This window comes from Lynx rufus, unplaced genomic scaffold (assembly GCF_022079265.1).
Source record: "Lynx rufus isolate CCGP_SWC_20201006 ecotype Redwood Valley unplaced genomic scaffold, mLynRuf1.p SCAF_2, whole genome shotgun sequence".
Lineage (NCBI taxonomy): Eukaryota > Metazoa > Chordata > Mammalia > Carnivora > Felidae > Lynx > Lynx rufus.
The window spans coordinates 9,322,357-9,341,853 of record NW_025814834.1 but is presented as its reverse complement, the minus strand read 5'-3'; the positions used below and the strand labels follow the sequence as shown (position 1 = coordinate 9,341,853).

At 39.8% G+C, this 19,497-nt stretch overlaps 1 protein-coding gene across 1 annotated transcript in view; it reads left to right on the top strand.

The window, feature by feature from the left end:
• The window catches only part of FBXO36 (F-box protein 36), an 88,639-nt gene that overhangs the window by 56,789 nt on the left and 12,353 nt on the right, over nt 1-19,497 (top strand). Inside the window, exons 2-3 of the mRNA XM_047084976.1 lie at nt 758-866; nt 16,784-16,956. Of these exons, the coding sequence (XP_046940932.1) occupies nt 758-866; nt 16,784-16,956 (282 nt within the window). The remainder of the gene's footprint in view (nt 1-757; nt 867-16,783; nt 16,957-19,497) is intronic.

Below are 19,497 nucleotides of genomic sequence, written 5' to 3'. Positions count from 1 at the left end.
ACAAATGGACTATGGGCAGATCCATTACCAAGAAGTGTCCTGGTTACGTAATGACACTTACACGCATCAAACAAAGCACAATGGTGCTTTCCCCAGCCCTGGCCGTGTAACTGTCCTTTCTCTACGAGTAAAATATCCACTCATCTCGTCTGCCCCGTAGACAGGAAGGGAGGCAGAGAGTGGAGCGGAGCAATTACTTTGGAACCGGCTCCCCAAGTCAGAGAATCTCTCTACTCAGAGATCCTCAAGAGACAGATAGCCATCTGGGTCTGTGTGGTTTAACATCCACTGACTTCACAGATTTTTCTTTTTTTAATTTTTTTAATGCTTATTTTTGAGAGAGAGAGTGTGAGCAGGGTAGGGGCAGAGAGAGAAGAAGACACAGAATCTGAAGCAGGCTCCAGGCTCTAAGCTGCCAGCACAGAGCCGGAAGTGAGGCTCGAACTCACGAACCGTGAGGTCATGACCTGAGGCGAAGTTGGACGCTTAACCGACTGAGCCCCCCCAGCGCCCCGACTTGATAGATTTTTAAGATGCCTTCCAGCACTTTGATTTTGTGACCCTGATCTCTAAGGGAAATGTGAGATGCACAGACCTCCCTTCTAATTTGATGTGATGCTAGAGTGCAAAGTCATAGCTGATGTTGGACACACAGCCTTATGTGCCTACTGCCACGAGTTTTCAAGATCCCAGACCGAAGTGTAGCTGTTGGTATTGAGATCAGCTTTAATTTCTCTCCCCTTCTATCCAATCACAGGTAATCTTTAGATGGTGGAAGATCTCTCTGAGGAGTGAGCATCGATCAGCAAAGCCTGGAGAAGCAAAAGACACTCACGAAGAGTTCCTAGAGAACTCCCACCTCCAAGGTCAGAAAGGGAGCACATTATATATACTTACTGCTAAGTTCTCTTTACAATAGTGATAGATTTTCTTGCAGAAATATCCAACATATCATCATTTGAACTATTGATATGTAATTATGTACTTAAAGACAGAAAATTGTTAACATACCCTGAAATTTCTCTTGGGAAAAATCTCCCAAGTGTTTAAGGTTCTATAGGTTAACGTGTTCATTCCACTAATAATCTCAAATTGCGTAAATGTAATTTTTTGCTGTAGCATTTAATTATAATAGGTTTCGTTTAGTTAAAAATGAATTAAAAGCTTATGTGAAAATGTAATCAAATTCTCAAATCCTTGAATGCTTATGCATTTTGCATTTAAAATTGCTACCATTTTTTTCATTTTTCAGTTTTATTTTTTTACATTTTTATTAATGATTTATTTTTTAATTTGCATCCAGGTTAGTTAGCATATGGTGCAACAATGGTTTTAGGAGTAGATTCCTTAATGCCTCTTACCTATTTAGCCCATCCCCCCTCCTACAACCCCTCTAGCAACCCTCTGTTTGTTCTCTATGTTTAAGAGTCTCTTCTGTTTTGTCCCCCTCCCTGTTTTTATATTAGTTTTGCTTCCTTTCCATTATGTTCATCTGTTTTGTCTCTTAAAGTCCTCATATGAGTGAAGTCATATGATAGTTGTCTTTTTCTTTTTTTTTTTTTTTTTAATTTTTTTTTTCAACGTTTATTTATTTTTGGGACAGAGAGAGACAGAGCATGAATGGGGGAGGGGCAGAGAGAGAGGGAGACACAGAATCGGAAACAGGCTCCAGGCTCTGAGCCATCAGCCCAGAGCCTGACGCGGGGCTCGAACTCACGGACCGCGAGATCGTGACCTGGCTGAAGTCGGACGCTTAACCGACTGCGCCACCCAGGCGCCCCGATAGTTGTCTTTTTCTAATTTCGCTTAGCATAATACCCTCTAGTTCCATCCACGTAGTTGCAAATGGCAAGATTTCAATCTTTTTGATTGCCGGGTAATACTCCATCATATATATATCCATTCTTCCATTCATCTTCTTTATCCATTCATCCATTGATGGACATTTGGGCTCTTTCCATACCTCATCTATCGTCGATAGTGCTGCTATAAATATTGAGGTGTATGTGCCCCTTCGAAACAGCACACCTGTATCTCTTGCTACCATTTTTTTAAATATCAAAGTTTGCTTCAAGAAATAACCTTGGGGTGCCTGGGTGGCTCAGTCAGTTGAGTGTCCAACTTCGGCTCAGGTGATGATCTCACAGCCCTTGAATTTGAGCCCTGTGTTGGGCTCACTGCTGTCAGTGCAGAGCCTTCTTCGGATCCTCTGTCTCCCTCTCTCTCTGCCCCCCCCCCCAGATAAATAAACATTAAAAAAAGAAAAAAAAAGAAAAGAAAAAGAAATAGCCTTAATTAGGTAGCATGTGGACTAAATAGAAATTGCCCTGAGTTTCCCCTTTGCTTTTTTGCTTTTCACAGTATGAAAATTTCAAATACAAATCAAACAATGGTTTTTAACAAACTCTCATGTACCCATAACCTGGCTTCAATAATACTCAAAATATAGCCAAACCTCTACACAAAGCCACTGTTCCCACTGAATTCGTTTGCAGCAAATCTCAATTGTTACATCATTTTATCCGAAACTACTTGAGTAGGTGTCTTTAAAAAGGATTCCTTGGGGCGCCTGGGTGGCGCAGTCGGTTAAGCGTCCGACTTCAGCCAGGTCACGATCTCGCAGTCCGTGAGTTCAAGCCCCGCGTCAGGCTCTGGGCTGATGGCTCGGAGCCTGGAGCCTGTTTCCGATTCTGTGTCTCCCTCTCTCTCTGCCCCTCCCCCGCTCATGCTCTGTCTCTCTCTGTCCCAAAAATAAATAAAAACGTTGAAAAAAAAAATTAAAAAAAAATAAAAAGGATTCCTTTTAACTAAACTCCCTAATAATAATTTACTTTAATTATAAAAATTTAAAGCTAGAAGGCATTATAGAGATTTTTATTTCATTAGGAGTTAATATCAAGGATCTTTTACGTATGCATTCTCATTTTATTGTTACAATATCTTTGTGAAATCACGAGTATTATCCCCATTTCACAGACGAGACTCAGAATGCTATGGTTTTCCAGGGCTCCACAGCTAACAGCAGACATTGCCAGGACTAAGCACTGAGAGCCAAAAAATCAAGTATATTAATCTTATTTTTAAAGACACCTTCTGGGTGGATCTTTGATAATCAACCCTCTTAAAGATATTCTATATTTAAATTATAGCATGTAATAGTTGTTGTTTTAGACAGAGAGTAGGTTTTGTCTTGTTTTGTTTCATTAAATCTTTGAAAGTCTGGATTGATTGCCTTCAATTTCTGATATTGCATACATCTTTCTTTGTTAACCTCTTTACAGCAGGTATTTATAAAATGCATTAGTGGTTTAAAAAGAATCATGTTGGGGAAAGACTGTCCACTTTTTTAAAAAATTTCTTTCTTTTTTTAATGTTAATTTATTTTTGAGAGAGAGAGAGAGAGACAGAGCACGAGCAGGGGAGGAGAAGCAAGAGAGAGGGAAACACAGAATCCGAAGTAGGCTCCAGACTCTGAGCTGTCAGCACAGAGCCTGACGCTGGTCTGGAACTCGCTAACTGTGAGATTATAACCTGAGCCGAAGTCAGCTGCTGAACCAACTGAGCCACCCAGGCGGCCCCCAAGACTGGTAATTTTAAGATGGTTTTTCAAGCTCAGGGACCATGTCTTATTAATCATTACCTTTTCTTTTTTACATTTAAAAAAAAGTTTATTTTTGAGAGAGAGAGAGAGAGACAGAGCATGAGCAGGGGAGGGGCAGAAAGAGAGGGAGACAGAATCTGAAGCAGGCTCTAGGCTCTGAGCTATCAGCATAGAGCCCAATGCAGGGCTCGAACCCACGAACCATGAGATCATGACTTGAGGTGAAGTTGGACGCTTAACTGACTGAGCCACTAGGTGCTCTGAAAATGTTTCCTTACCCCTTCCAGCTTCTAGAGGCACCTACATTCCATGGTTTCTGGCCTCTTCTTCCATCTTTAAAGCCAGTGATGGCCTGTCCAGTCTTTCTTGCTCTGACACTCCTTCAGCGGTCACATGTCCTCCTCTGCTGACTCTACCCCTCCTGCCTCCCTCCTTCCTTCCTAAGGACCTTCGTGATTGAATTGGGTCCACCCAGTTGATCTGTGAGATAGGTGATCTCCCCATCTGAAGACCTTTTTTTAATTTTTTCATTATTACTATTATTATGTTTATTTATTTTGAGAGAGAGAGAGAGAGAGAGACAGAGTGTGAGCAGGGGAGGGGCAGAGAGAGAGAGGGAGACACAGAATCCGAAGCAGCCTCCAGGCTCTGAGCTATCAGCACCAAGCCCAACTTGGGGGCTGGAACCCAAAAGCCAAGAGATCATGACCTGAGCCAAAGTCGGACACCCAACTGACTGAGCCACCCAGGCATCCCTCTCAAGATCTTTAATCACACCGGCAGAGGCCCTTTTGCCATATAAGGTCACATATTCACAGCTTCTGGAGATGAGGATACAGGGCATCATTTAGCAGGGCCATTATGCTGCCTACCACAGTGAAATGTGTGATATGTGTCACAATCTAAATTGCAAAATAAAAAACATTGCCGAACTTCCCCCCTCCCCCTAGATTTGCATTTATTTTTTATTTTTTTAAGTAGTCTCTACACCCAACAGGGGGCTGGAACTCATGACCCCAAGATCAAGAGTCTGGTGTCCTACCAACTGAGCCAGCCAGCCGGTCCTAGATTTCCATCTTTAAAGGACAAAATTCACAAGTTTATTATTTAAAAAGTCATTCATGGGGGAACCTGGGTGATTCAGTTGGTTCAGCATCCAACCTGATTTTGGCTCAGGTCATGATCCCAGGGTTGTGGGATCGAGCCCCTAGTCCAGCTCTGTGCTGAGCTTGGAGCTTGCTTAAGATTTCCTCTTTCGGTCTACCCTCCCCCACCCCCCCATTCAGGGGGTTTAGTCTCTTTGGATATCAGTTTCCTCAACTGTTGATAATGGAAATAATAAAAGCATTTCACACATAGGGTCCTTATGAGGAGTAATTGAATGAAGTGCTTAGAATTTGCCGAACACGTACCAACTGGCTATCACAGTTTTTAAAATTTGACAAGTGAAAATTCCTTCTCTCTTCCTCCAAGCTCTGTTCCCCTGAGGTAACTACTATAAATAACTTCATTCTTTGCATTTGAATTCTTTCTGCTTGGGATTGTGTGTGTGTTTGTTTGCAGAAATAGAATCTTTCTTTCCTTAATTTGTTTTTGCACTGATTATATTGTGAACATTTTTCCGTGAGCATACGTAAAGAAGTACCTTGTCCTTTTCCAAGACTGTATGGTATTTTATTGTAGAAACATACAATCCTCAATTGATGGGCATTTTCAAAAGCCTTTGGGCACATTCTGGGACGTATTTATCTTTGAACACTTACGTGAGAACTCCTGGAATTACTGGAACTAAAGAAATGTACATTATAATTTTGATAGAGTATTTTGAGTATTTTTTAAAATTTTATTTTAATGTTTATTTATTTATTTTTGAAAGAGAAAGAGAGAGAGAGAGAGAGACAGAGAGAGACAGACCATGAGCAGGGGAGGGGTAGAGGGAGAGGGAGACACAGTCTGAAGCAGACCCCAGGCTCCGAGTTGTCAGCACAGAGCTCAATGTGGAGCTTGAACCCATGACCCGTGAGATCAACACCTGAGCTGAAGTTGGACGCTTAACCAACTGAGCCACCCAGGCACCCCAGAGTATTTTTTTTTTTTTTTTTTTATTGAATCTAGAGTTCAGGGCTAACTTGACCGAGGATGGAACTTCTGTTAGCTGGCTTGAGTAGCCCTGTCATGGGATACAGCACAAATGCCATCTATAATTTATTTGACCTTTATAATTACGCTAGTTTGGAAAGCATTTCAAATTGGGTGATTTGCATTATTTCAACTTTTATTCATAAAATGAGACTTCATTAATATTTTGATGTCACCGTATTTTAATTTTGAGTAATGCAAAGCTTGAGTAATTCACAATGCCAATTACTTCGCTGTTCTCTCGCACACACAAAACTGTTCTCCGAAAAACTGCTGTATTAATTATACTCCATCCACCAGGATATGGTTTTCTTGCACCTTTGCCATCACTAATTAGATATTACTATTCTTTTTCATCTTTTGCAGCCAGATGGTGAAAATAGTGTCATATTTAATTAGCATTTTCCTGATAACTAGTAAGTTGAGCATCCTGTCATGTGTAATTACCATTTATATCCTTTCAGTAATTTGCTTGTCTGTATTCTTTGTCCACTTGTCTATGAAGTTTGAATTTTTTTTTTTCCTGAGACCTTAAAAAATCTGAAGAAACATCTATGGATTTTTTTCCTCTCAGTTAAATAAATAGGAATAATCAGAAAATTAGCTCTTGGAAATATTTTAAAAAACTGAGTCTAAGGCAAAAATCTGCCTATATAAACTCCACTCAAAGTGCTGATTCATGGGTTGAAGTTGAATCCAACCTAAAAATAAGTTGTTTTCCAACTTATGTCCCTTTTATAGTTGGTTGCTTTGATCTTCGAATGAGGTATAAGTAGTGGTTAAGTATTTAGGCCAATCCACAAAAATCCCTGTGATAAAACCAAATGGCTTCAACAACCCTATCTTCTGAACCAAACGACAAAGTTTCTTGTTTCTGCTGTTGCTTGTGAAAGGAAACGTGGGTGATAATGGTGATGTAGTATAGACGTCAAAGAATGGAAATTCTCTTGGACATTTAGATGATTTATGAGGAAAATGGGACTGCACGTTCGAAATGGGGACTATAATGGAAAATTGATAACTCGAATAAATACTAATAATCCTGAAATATTGGCCTGTGGTCAGATTCTAAGAATATTGGTACACCGGAAATAAGAGAGTGGGAAACAGATGTTCTTACCTTATTCCCAAACCTGTGCCAGGCCCTCACCGTGGATCCGTGATCCATTTTCTCTGGGTTCCTTCTTCACTTAGCCTGTATCTCAGACTTTGACTTGGGACTTTATTTTCTCAGGCCTACCCACCACCTCTTAGTCAACTCCCCTCCTTCTCTCTGGCCTCTTCAATCAGCTGGTCCTTGTCTTCAGCCTGGATTTCTAGTTTCTGCCCGCCTGGGGTAAGGGTCTGTGGGTAGAGGTGGGGTAGGAGAGTGTTAGAGGCAAGAGCACTTCGAGGAAGTGTGGGAGCCTAGCTCTGGGCTACAGAGCAGGGAAAGCAGATCTGAGTAAGACTTGTTGTATTTTATTATTTTTTTATTGACTAATTTTTTGAGGTAATACACATAGTAAAGCAAAAATTAAATCAGTTTAAAAAGATTTTTAAAATAGGGGTGCCTGGGTGGCTCGGTCGAATGTCCGACTCTTGATTTCAGTTTAGGTCATGGGTCTCACTCTTCATGAGTTTGAGCCCCATGTCAGGCTCCATGCTGACAGTGTAAAACCTGCTTGGGATTCTCTCTCTCTCTCTCTCTCTCTCTCTCTTTCTCTCTCAATAACATAAATAAACTTAAAAAACAAACAAACAATTTTAGAATAAAAGTAAGTCTCCCTCTGATCTCATGTTCAGTTCCTGTGACAACATCAGTAACAGTTTCTTGAATATCCTTCCAGAAATGTTCTATGCATATATACAAAATATATTAACCCAAAAAGAAGAATCTTATACATTGTGTTCTATACCTTGCCCTTTGAAAGCTTTAAAATTCAGAAATATCTTAAACCTACAAAACAGAAGATAACCCAACACCAATAACAAAAGATGTTAGCATTTGTCACATTTACTTCATTTATCCAAATTATCAAATATGTTGGTGTATCTTGCTCATAATCTCCTCTTCTTTCAATGGCTGTAGTGTCTGTAGTGCTGTTCTAGTTTTCATCCCTTGATAATGATAATTTGTGCTTTCTCCTTTTTTTTTTTCTTTGTGGCCTCTTGTTAGGGGTTTATTTGTTTTATTTTTTTTTTTTTCAAAGAACTTTTAGCTCTGTTAATTTTCTATTTATTTATTTATTTATTTATTTATTTATTTATTATTTTTGATTCCTGTTCTTACCTTTATTATTTCCTTCCTACTACTTCCACTAGGTCTGATTTGTTCTTCTCTTAGCTTCTTGAGATAGAAGCTTAAATCATTGTTCTCAGCCATTTTCGCCCTAAACTTTGTTTAAGTGTAGCTATATTAGTCTTGATAAGTTCTATCTTTATTCTCATTCAGTTTAAAATATCTCCTAAGTTCCATTTTGATTTTTTCTTTGACCCATAGGTTATTGAGAAACATTTTGTTCAATTTCCAGGTAGTTGGAATTTTTTTGGTTACTTTTTTTTTATTTCTAGCTGGTAACAAAGGATCAGAGAATCTACTCTAAATGGTTTTAACTTTGTTGTCATCCCTTCTCAGGGCCATATTAATCTTCCTTTATCATCCTAGTTTCATTATACATGCTGCTGAAGTGAGCACCATATTTACTTAATATCTTTTAAAAACATAAAATCATTACATATATAGTCAAATTTCTACCTCTTCCCTATTTTCCCTCCATTCCCTTCTACTGCAATTTTCATTTCCAAGGATATTCTATTATACATAAATAATATATACTATTTTTAGATGTTTAAAATTTTACATAAATGGCATCCTAATATATCATTTTCCAACTTTGCTTTATTATTCAACACTGGTTTTGAGATTTATTCATGTTGATGTATGTAGATCTAGTTCATTCATCTCAATAGTTAATGGTATTCTATTATATTATAAACCATAGTTTACTCAAACATCTCCCTTACTAAGGGTTGTTAGGTGGTTTCCACTTTTTTGCAACAACACATCTTCATTTACTCTTGTGTAATGTGTGAATGTTTCTTTAAGTTGGGTGTGTAGAAGTGTATTTGTCAAGTTGTAGGATATGTGCCTTTTCAACTTTACCAGGGAATGACAATCTCCTCTCCAAGGGGGTTAAATCAGTTTATACTCTTGTTGGCATTTTATGAGAGATGTTATTTCTTTATATTCCTACCAACATTTGCTGTAATCAGAGATACATGTTAATTTTTGCCAAACTGGGTGTGTAAATTCCCTGATTATTAATGAGGTTGAGTATCTTTTCTTACATTTATTAACGACGTGGGTCTTCCCTTCTGAGACGTGCTAATTCACTTCTTTGCCTATTTCCACTTTTTGGTTGTTTATCCTTTTTTTCTATTGATTGTAAGAATTTTTTTACATGCATATTTTGAATACTAAGTTTGGTTAAATGTGCTGCAGAGGTTTCACCAAGTTTTTGGTTTATCTTATCACCTTGTTTATGTGTTTTTACCCATATAGAGGTTTGCAATTTTAATGTAGTTCAAATTTGTCAACCTCTTTTTATAAATGTTTTTGAAAATGATTTATTTAAAAAAAGTTTATTTATTTATTTTTCAAGAGAGCAAGAGAGCAAGGGAGGGGCAAGGGAGGGGCAGGAGAGGGGCAGAGAGAGACGGAAAGAGAGAATCCCAAGCAGGTTCCACACTGTCAGCGCAGAGCCCTCCTCGGGGCTTGATCTCACCGATCATGAGATCATGACCTGAGCTGAAATCAAGAGTCAGATGCTAACTGACCGAGCCACCCAGGCACCCCTTGTCAGTCTTTTAATATATGGCTTATACTTTTGTGTTTTAAGAAATCTTTCCCTTCTCTGATTTTGTGAGGATATACTCCTATTTTTAATTGAACTATCTTACAACTTGTTCCTCATATTTTAGTCTTTAACTTATCTCAAGTTTATTTTTGGCTATGATGAGATGAGAAGTTTTACGTTTTTTCTGTATTTATAGGACAGGATCTTTAGTTTGTCTCCCACCAACACTACACTGCTTTAATTACCATCTTTATAGTAAGTTTTCTTACCTGCTAAAATGAATTCATCTTCCTCCTCCTCCTTTTCTTTACAAAAAAAGAACTGTTTACCTGTTCTTGACTTTTTACTCTGCATATGAGTTTTAAGGCCAGCTGGTAAAGCTATGCAAAGATCCCTGTTGAGATTTTAATTGGAATTGGGTGGAATTTCTAGATTTTTGAAGAGAGAATTGTCATCCTTTGGTCTTTTCAAAATGAGCATGGTATAGGTCTCCATTGATTTAGGTCTTCTTTTACGAAGAGTTTTAACGTTTTCTTCACATCGGTCTTATTTGAACTTTAAACATGTTTTGCTCAAATTCTTCCCGGGTAGTTGGTGATTTTTTTTTTTTTTTTTGTAGCTACGAGTAGGATCATGTAGGGGCACTTGGGTGCCTCAGCCGGTTAAGCTTCTGACTCTTGGTTTTGGCGCAGGTCATGATCTTGTGGTTTTGTGGGTTCGGGCCCCACATCAGGCTCTGAGCTGCTGGCGGTGGCAGGAAACCTGCTTGGGATTCTCTCTCTCTCTCTCTCTCTCTCTCTGCCCCTCCCCCACCCATGCTGTCTCTGTCTCTCTCAAAATAAACACACTTTAAAAAAAAAGAATAAAATCAGGTAAAAAATCCACTTTAATTGTTTTAAGTTTTAAAGATTAAAATTTGAAACGATTAAAATTCTGTTTTAAGATTATGTAAAACTTGGATGTGTTTCCCAAGTCAAAACTGTAAAACAACGTACATACAGAGGTTTGGTCTTGTCCCTATCTGTTCCGCCTTTTCCTTCCCTTTCCCTAGGCTAACCGCTTGTGTTTGTTATGGACATTTTCAGTGATTCTTTGTGCCGATATAAACAAATTCATATACATATGTGTTTGTATCCCCTTACTTGTTATACAAATGATAGCGTTCTACCCTACCGTTTCCGCCAGGATATCCTGGAGATCACTTCATGCCTCTAGAGATCTTCCTCCCCCTCCTCTTCCTTCTTCTTTTCTTTCACAGCTGCATAGTATTTCTTTGTGTGAATGCACCAGAATCCTAGTGATGAAATCTTGGGTTCTTTCCAATCTTGTGATAATACGAAGAGTGCCAAAATGCATAACCTTGTGCCCGGGTTGTTTCATATTTAGGCAATATGTTTGTGAGATTACTGAGTCAAAAGACAAATGCGTATTAAGTCATCACTTTGAATTAATTGTTGCTGGTATACAGAGAAGCGATGCTGACCATTTTCAGTAGAATTTTTTTTTTTTTTTACTTTTTTTTAAATGTTTATTTATTTTTGAGAGCGAGAGAGAAAGAGAGAGTGGGGGAGGGGCAGAGAGAGAGGGGGAGACACAGAATCTGAAACAGGCTCCAGGCTCTGAGCTTCCAGCACAGAGCCCGACTAGGGGCTCAAACTCACAAACTGCGAGATCATGACCTGAGCCGAAGTCGGATGCTTAACCGACTGAGCCACCCAGGTGCCCCTAGAATTTCTTTTTTTTTAAATGTTTATTTAATTTGAGAGAGAGCGAGAGCAAGAGATGGTAAAGGAGAGGGGCAGAGAGAGAGGGAGAAAGAGAATCCCAAGCAGGCTCCTTGCTGTCAGCACAGAGCCCAACGTGAGGCTTGTTCTCATGAACTGTGGGATCATGACCTGAGCTGAAATCAAGAGTTGGATGCTTAACTGACAGAGCCACCCAGGTGCCCCAATTTTCTAAGAGTTTTTATTCATAAATAGGGGTTAGAACTAACGAAATAATTTTTCTATATTTTTGAGATGATCATTTTTCCTCCTATTTGTTTATATGGTGAATTATATTAAATAGTCTTCCAAAGTTATTGCATCCTTGGATTATCCTGGGATTAACTATCCTGGTCACAATTTATCTATTTATTTTATATATTGATAGATTGAATTTCCTAACATTTTATTTAGAATTTTTGCCGTGTATGCTCCTAAGTGATTTTCCAGATGCAAATTTTCTTCTTGCCTACCATCATTTCTAGTTTAAGCAACCTCATAATGTGAGTTGGGGGTTTCCTTCTACTTCTATTCTTTGGGACAAATTACCTAAGATATGGATTGTCTGTTCTCTGGGAGTTTATTAAAGGCTCACAAGCAGTGTAGATCTGAAGCTTTGCTTGACGGTTTTCCTCTTTAATCCAATCAGTGGTTTCAAAGTTTTTACTGGTTATAGTTTCTCAGGTTTTCTTTTTCTTCTTGAGTCAGAATTGATAAATTATATATTTCTGAGGGGTCGTCCATTAGGTCTGATTTTATGTTAGTTAGTGTAACAATATTTCTAAGTCCCTGTTGTAGCCAATTCTTCATGAGTCTTGGGCTTCACCTCCTGGGCTCTTGGTTCCATCGTCTGAGCCATCTTCCTTGTCCACAAAAGATAACCCATCTTTGCAGGTTTTGTTTTTTCAGCCTACTTCCTGTTGGTAGGAATTTGAGAATCCAAAGTCTTTTTCCTTTTCCACTGCCTCTGACCCTTCCAGTTCAAGCTGGCAGGCGGTGTTTCTACCAGTAGAATTCTCTTAAAACTTCATGTGTTGTCTATTGCTGTTACTGGGGTTCACTCCATTAAACAAAACCACACCTACACACCTTTGTTTTTTGTTTTGTTTTTGCTTGTTTGTTTTTGTTTTTATTTTTATTTATTTATTTATTTAAAAAATTTTTTTAACGTTTATTTGTTTTTGAGACAGAGACAGAGCATGAACAGGGGAGGGACAGAGAGGGAGGGAGACACAGAATCGGAAACAGGCTCCAGGCTCTGAGCTGTCAGCACAGAGCCCGACGCGGGGCTCGAACTCACGGACCGTGAGATCATGACCTGAGCCAAAGTCAGACGCTTAACCGACCGAGCCACCCAGGCGCCCCTGTTCTTGTTTTTAGATAAGCCCTTCTTTAACTTGGTTTCTGTGCTTGCCTCCTGAGTGGCAGTACCCTTCAGCTTTTCGAAAGCTCTAAAATTTGACTGAATGGTTCTTAACAAAGCATTTTCCAGCCACGCCCTCAGCTTCATCTTCAGACCATATTTTCCTGAGAGTTTTCCAAATTTGACTTTTGCCTGAGAGGCATTCCTTAATTTTTTTAAAATTATTATTATTTTTGTTTGTTTCTTTTTTTTTAATTTAAATTTAAAATTTTTTTAAATTTACATCCAAATTAGTTAGCATATAGTGCAACAATGCTTTCAGGAGTAGATTCCTTAGTGCCCCTTCCCCATTTAGCCCATCTCCCCTCCCACAACCCCTCCAGTAACCCTCAGTTTGTTCTCCACATTTATGAGTCTCTTCTGTTTTGTCCCCCTCCCTGTTTTTATATTATTTTTGCTTCCCTTCCCTTATGTTCATCTGTTTTGTGTCTTAAAGTCCTCATATGAGTGAGTGAAGTCATATGATTTTTGTCTTTCTCTGACTAATTTCACTTAGCATAATACCCTCCAGTTCTATCCACGTAGTTGCAAATGGCAAGATTTCATTCTTTTTGATTGCCGAGTAATACTCCATCATTTATTTATACCACACCTCCTCTATCCATTCATCCATCGATGGACATTTGGGCTCTTTCCATGCTTTGGCTATTGTTGATAGTGCTGCTATAAACATGGGGGTGCATGTGTCCCTTCAAAACAGCACACCTGTATCCCTTGGATAAATGCCTAGTAGTACAATTGCTGGGTCGTAGGGTAGTTCTAGTTTTAGTTTTTTGAGGAACCTCGATACTGTTTTCCAGAGTGGCTGCACCAGCTTGCATTCCGAAGGCATTCCTTAATTTTAGCATTGTTTGCCATCTGACGAGGCACAGAATATTCTAGACCAGCAAATCCTGGCAGCTTTGTAAGAAACCTTCTTTAGCTTCTCTCTTTGCTCTCACATTTTACTTTAAGCAGCAAGAAGAAAATCAGACAGCATGTTCAACACCTTGCTTGGAAATCTACATAGCTGAATCACATCTCCTTAAGTCTGTTTCCTGCTTTGCATATCTCAGTAGGCAATAATGTAACTGAACTTTCTGCCACTACATGACAAGGATCTGTCCTCCAGTTTTTAATAATATTTTCTTCACTTTCCTTTAAACTCTTGCCTATAAAGCCTCCTCAGAGTCCATCAAGCATCTACTAACAGCTATTAATTAATTAATTATACTATTTACTGAAAGCTCTTCATCCTTGCACTTAACACCCTCCTCAAACTCATTCAGATTTTCTGTACAATTGCCAATTTCAAAGCTACTCCCACATCTTGGGTTTCCATTATGGCACCACAACACTTGGAGGCACCCAAATTTTTATTGTCTATTGTTGTGTAACAAATTACCCTGAAACTTAATTGGTTAAAACAATAATAAATGTTTATTAACTCAAACGGTGTCTGTGGGTCAGGAATTTGAGAGCAGCTTAGCTCCATCGTGCGATTCAGGGTCTTGTGTGGTGTCGTGTGGAGCCTCGGTCATCTGAAGGCTCGACTGGGGCTTGAGGCTCGAATCCCTTGAGGACTCCCATAGATGGCTGACATATAAGTGGTGGTTGTAGCTGGGAAGTTTCAATTTCTTTCCCCATGGGCCTCTCCAGAACACTGCTGAGCATTGTTAGCATATGGCAGTTGGCTTCTCCCTGTGTGAGTGATCCCAGAGGCAGCAGCAAGACAGAATGCCCTCTGTCTTTTACGACCAAGACTTGGAATGTCATTCATACACTATCCTATTGGTCACATAGGTCACCTCTAATTCAGTGTGGGAGGGAGACACAGAAAAATGAGCCCAGGAGAAGAGAATCTGTGGCACCACCTTGGAGGCTGGTCGCCACATAGTCCAACATGAAGACAGTGATTTTGCTTTTCAAAATGGATTTTGTTTTACCTTTTTTTGTTGTTGTTGTTATTTCAAAAGAAATAAATGTTGGTTACATACAACTGAACACAAATACTTGTATATACTATTTTGTGTATCCTTTTTAATTATATATTTTATAGTATAAATACTTTTATGTATCCTAAAATACTGGTATATATCCTTTTCTAGTTTTTACATTTTGAGGACTTTACTGGTAGAGAATTCCTAAAGTAAATCTGAGTCTTCATTGAACATGTTTTCCTGGCATTGTAAAATGGACAAACATCTCCTGTTATATTAAGGGATGTTTTATTGCACTCAGGGCTTCTCTTCTCCCTCCAATAAGTAAGCACCACTTTTTCCTCTTATTCTGCTGGTGGGCTAGGAGTTGTCCACAATAACTATCCTTTAGAGTTGATGGGGCTGTTTTTCCCTGAGGAAAGCCCTTGGACTTTCGAAGTGCCTTGAATTGGAACCACTTGGGATTCAGAAGCAACTAAAACCCTTAATGTCCTAGAGTGCTTGACTGACCAGTTCGGGAGAGAAATCACATACGCCTGGCTCTTCCAAGTTGCACAGTTAGAGTTTTTGCACAAATATGGCCCACACCTTACATCCATTCTGAAATCGGAGACCCATCAACCAGTTGAATCAGTTCTGCCAACTCCTACACGGGGCCCAGTGTTCCTGACAGCTCCATCCCGCTCGCTCCAGGAGGAATGTTCCAGGCTGAGGAAGGAAGGTGGTCCCCCAAATCTTGGGTATTTAGTCTCATGTAGAGTAGAGAGTTCTCTGTCTTTGAAGAACAGGTCTCTAGAAAGGCTAGTTGCAGGGGCGCCTGGGTGGCGCAGTCGGTTAAGCGTCCGACTTCAGCCAGGTCACGATCTCGCGGTCCGTGAGTTCGAGCCCCGCGTCGGGCTCTGGGCTGATGGCTCAGAGCCTGGAGCCTGTTTCCGATTCTGTGTCTCCCTCTCTCTCTGCCCCTCCCCCGTTCATGCTCTGTCTCTCTCTGTCCCAAAAATAAATTAAAAAAAAGTTGAAAAAAAAAAAAAAACGTTGAAAAAAAATTAAAAAAAAAAGAAAGGCTAGTTATAGTGGTGCTTTCAGAGTCCGAATGGAAAACATGAGCCTCAAGAAACCAAAAACGTCCCTGCTTTGGGATCCCTGGAATCCACATGCTTATTCCATCATCACGATGTTTTCCTCTCTTGTATAAGAAGGTAGCGTGCTTTCCTTCCTTCTTCCCTTCCTTCCTACCTAGATTTAAAAAAATTACACTGGTAATACAGGTTTATTGTAGAAATATTAGAAAACACAAATAAACAAAAGGAAGCGAAGTGAAAGTCACCGTCCAGATTTAACCACGTTAAAATTCGAATATATATCCTTCCAAACATTGAAGGTTTTTCTGGGTTAAAAAAAGAACCAAGCTAGTACTTTCTTGCACCGAACATGCTTAGGTAGGACCATTACATGGGCTGATTCTTTGTGAACTTTTCCCTAACTTGGAAATGACTGAAAAAGCATACAAAATATTAGGCAAAAATTAACACAATTTTCATGAAATATCCACTTATTTTCCTCTTTCTATTTTTCCCCCTATTATGTAAAGATGGGGATGAAAGAAGGTAAAGAGGAAAGAAGAAAGTTTGGTGGAGAAACACGTTTAGCAATGAGAGAAGAAAACTCAACTCAAATGAAGAGATATTGACATGTTTCAGGCCAATCAGGGGAGAGGGAGGGTGGCAGAAAACCCACGTGGACCAGCATCTTTGCCCAGTCAGGGATGAGGCTAAGGGAGGCACTGAGACTAGTTAAGTCAGTTGTCTGAAGTTGGTGCTGATGAAATCAAGGGATGCAGTTCATCACTGCGTTCAACAGTGAGTGTCCCTCAAAGGTTCTGATCTCACCGCGGGGACAGCAGTTGGAAACAAATGTCTCACAAAGGCGTATCACGAGTCCCAGGGGCAGCTTGGTGACAGTAGGAATGACTTGGTCTAATCCAACATTACCCCCCGGGGGGAAGAATGCCCTAAAGCCCGTCTTACTGATACAGGTTGTGGTTTTTACCTGACTGCACATGATAACCTTGTTGGTTTGTTGGTTTCTTTGAATTGCAGTTCAAATTGCCTTAATATTTGGTGCAAGAGTATTAGACTATGTCTTCAATTTATGTGAAGGTAAATTTGACTTCCTTGAACGGCTCTCAGACAATTTGCTCCTGAGTATCATTTCTTATCTGGATCTTGAAGATATTGCCAGGCTTTCTCAAACATCACGCAGATTTGCAAAGGTAACAGATAATTATTTTGTGTCTATAAAGGTTTTTCCTTGTGCTTCCTCAAAGTTTTAATTTTTTCTTTCTTTTCGCTTTATTCTTCCTTTCCTTTCCTTTCCTTTCCTTTCCTTCCCTTCCCTTCCCTTCCCTTCCCTTCCCTTCCCTTCCCCTCCCCTCCCTTCCCTTCCCTTCCTTTCCTCCTTCCTTCCTTCTTTCCTTCCTTCCTTCCTTCCTTCCTTCCTTCCTTCCTTCCTTCCTTCCTCTCTTTCTTCTTCTTCTCTTTTTAAACATAGCAGTGGTTTATTGTTTGCATTTATTTTAGCAAGCATTTGTTGAATACTTAATCATGAGCACTGTTTTAAGCACAGAGGCAGCAGAGGTGAAAAAAACATTATTTCTGCCCTCCAGAAATTTACAGTCTAATAGGAGAGATCCAAACAAATACAAATTATTACAATTTAGTGTGAACAGTTCAACAAGGGATGCGTGTATGAGGTACAAAGACAGTGCAAAGTCATTTCCTCTGCCAGGCTTCACAGAAAGGGCTATTTTATCTGGGTTTTCAGGAGGAAAATAAGAGTTCACCAGGTGGTCTGGAAGACTAGGGGCATTTCAGGTCAAGGGGCATTCCAAGTTCAGGCAGAGGCACGGCCACATGAAAGAATAAGGTAAGTAGTGGCTGCCCCTTATGTACCTCCATTTCTTCCACTAACCGTCCTTTGCAGAATTATCTATGCACGGTGTGGATGGTTTTGGAGAATTGTTCTTCATGATGTTCTCATGAACAGGTTCTTCAGCCTGTTCTCCATGCCCCAGGCTGACCAAATGGACTCTCTCACTACTCTGAATCCTCAGCAGAATGACACGAGATCAGAAGACACGCTTGGTGCAATGTCAGGGCCTTGATGCAACCATTATTGGTTCCTCTCCCAGGATCCTGGAAGGTGCCTTGGTTCCTGCCCCTTTAGCTCTTCTTAGACACACATACTGTCCTTCCATTAAATCCTTTTTTGGCTTAAATTAATCAGAGTTGGAGTTTGTTTGAAATGGAAGAAACCTAGGTTAGTAGTTAGTTACAATATACTGGGGCACAATGACCATTTATAAAAGAGCATGCAACGTTTCCCAGATGACTTAAATCATAATCTTTTTTTTTTTTAATTTTTTTTTCAACGTTTATTTATTTTTTGGGGGACAGAGAGAGACAGAGCATGAACGGGGGAGGGGCAGAGAGAGAGGGAGACACAGAATCGGAAACAGGCTCCAGGCTCTGAGCCATCAGCCCAGAGCCTGACGCGGGGCTCGAACTCACGGACCACGAGATCGTGACCTGGCTGAAGTCGGATGCTTAACCGACTGCGCCACCCAGGCGCCCCCATAATCTTTTTTTTTAAGAAGTATTCATCTATTTTTATTTTATTTTATTTTACTTTGTTTCGTTTCGTTTCGTTTCATTTCTATTTTATTTTATTTTATTTTATTTTATTTTATTTTATTAAGTAGGCTCCACACCCAATGTGGGGCTTGAACTCAGGACCCTGAGATCAAGAGCTGCATTCTCTACCGACTGAGCCAGGCAGGCGCCCCTAAATCATAATAATCTTATTATCTAGAGAGTCAATGCTTTTGTCACAATCATGCCATAATATTTCTTGATTTTCATATATTAATTTAAAATAATATGTTTGATATTATTTGATGTATCCCCTTTGAGAATAAAAGCGTATATTTTTTACTGGGTTTTCCCCCTAAAAATGGAGAGCCAGAAGCAAGTATTAGAGCAGTCACTGTATATTTTTTTGCCATTAAAAAATGTATTAACGTGAAGGTCGGCTGCTGATAAGAAGCTGATTATTCATACTTTCGGTGCAGAAGAATTTAAAATACGTAAAATGTACTAGTGGGGATCTATGGAAAGCTTTTGCTAGGGCCTGCGCTTGTTCCTGAAATGAAATGGAAGAATTTGACAGAAAATGGCAGCAACTGCAGTGTCTTCTGGAATTTATTCCTTGTGCGGAGCACCTGTCTTCCTTCTAGGTTTTGCTCACTTCCACTCTCGATTACTCTCCCTCTCAGGGTCCTGCCATTATTTCAGTGCGGTCTTGGAAATACCCTCCGTAATTTACCTGCTGCTCTAAAGTAAGGCTTTTCTAGGTTGCTGATTTCAGCTCTCAGGATCCTTGCAGAGCAGAATTATTAGGAGACGGAGCCTGGTCCAAGGCTGCTGCTGTTTTTCTTTCCAAGCAATATTAACCACTCATTTCTATCTTCGGTCTACATTTTACCTGGACACCATTTACTTACTTTTCACCTGCATTTAGAAACGATTTTTATTTACCTGTTTGTCCTATCATTTATTTACTACATTGTCTTATTAGTGAAAAGAAGAAAGCTTCCTTTTCCAATTCCTGCGGACAAATGTATTAGCAAGTTATTTGTGACTGCGTCCAACCCTTTCCTCTGATCTCGGGGAGGGAGGTGTTCCTCTCTTGTGCGAGGCCCGGGCCACCTGCCACCTGGCTCCAAAGTCCAACCTGGGGAACTTCAGTCTGTCGC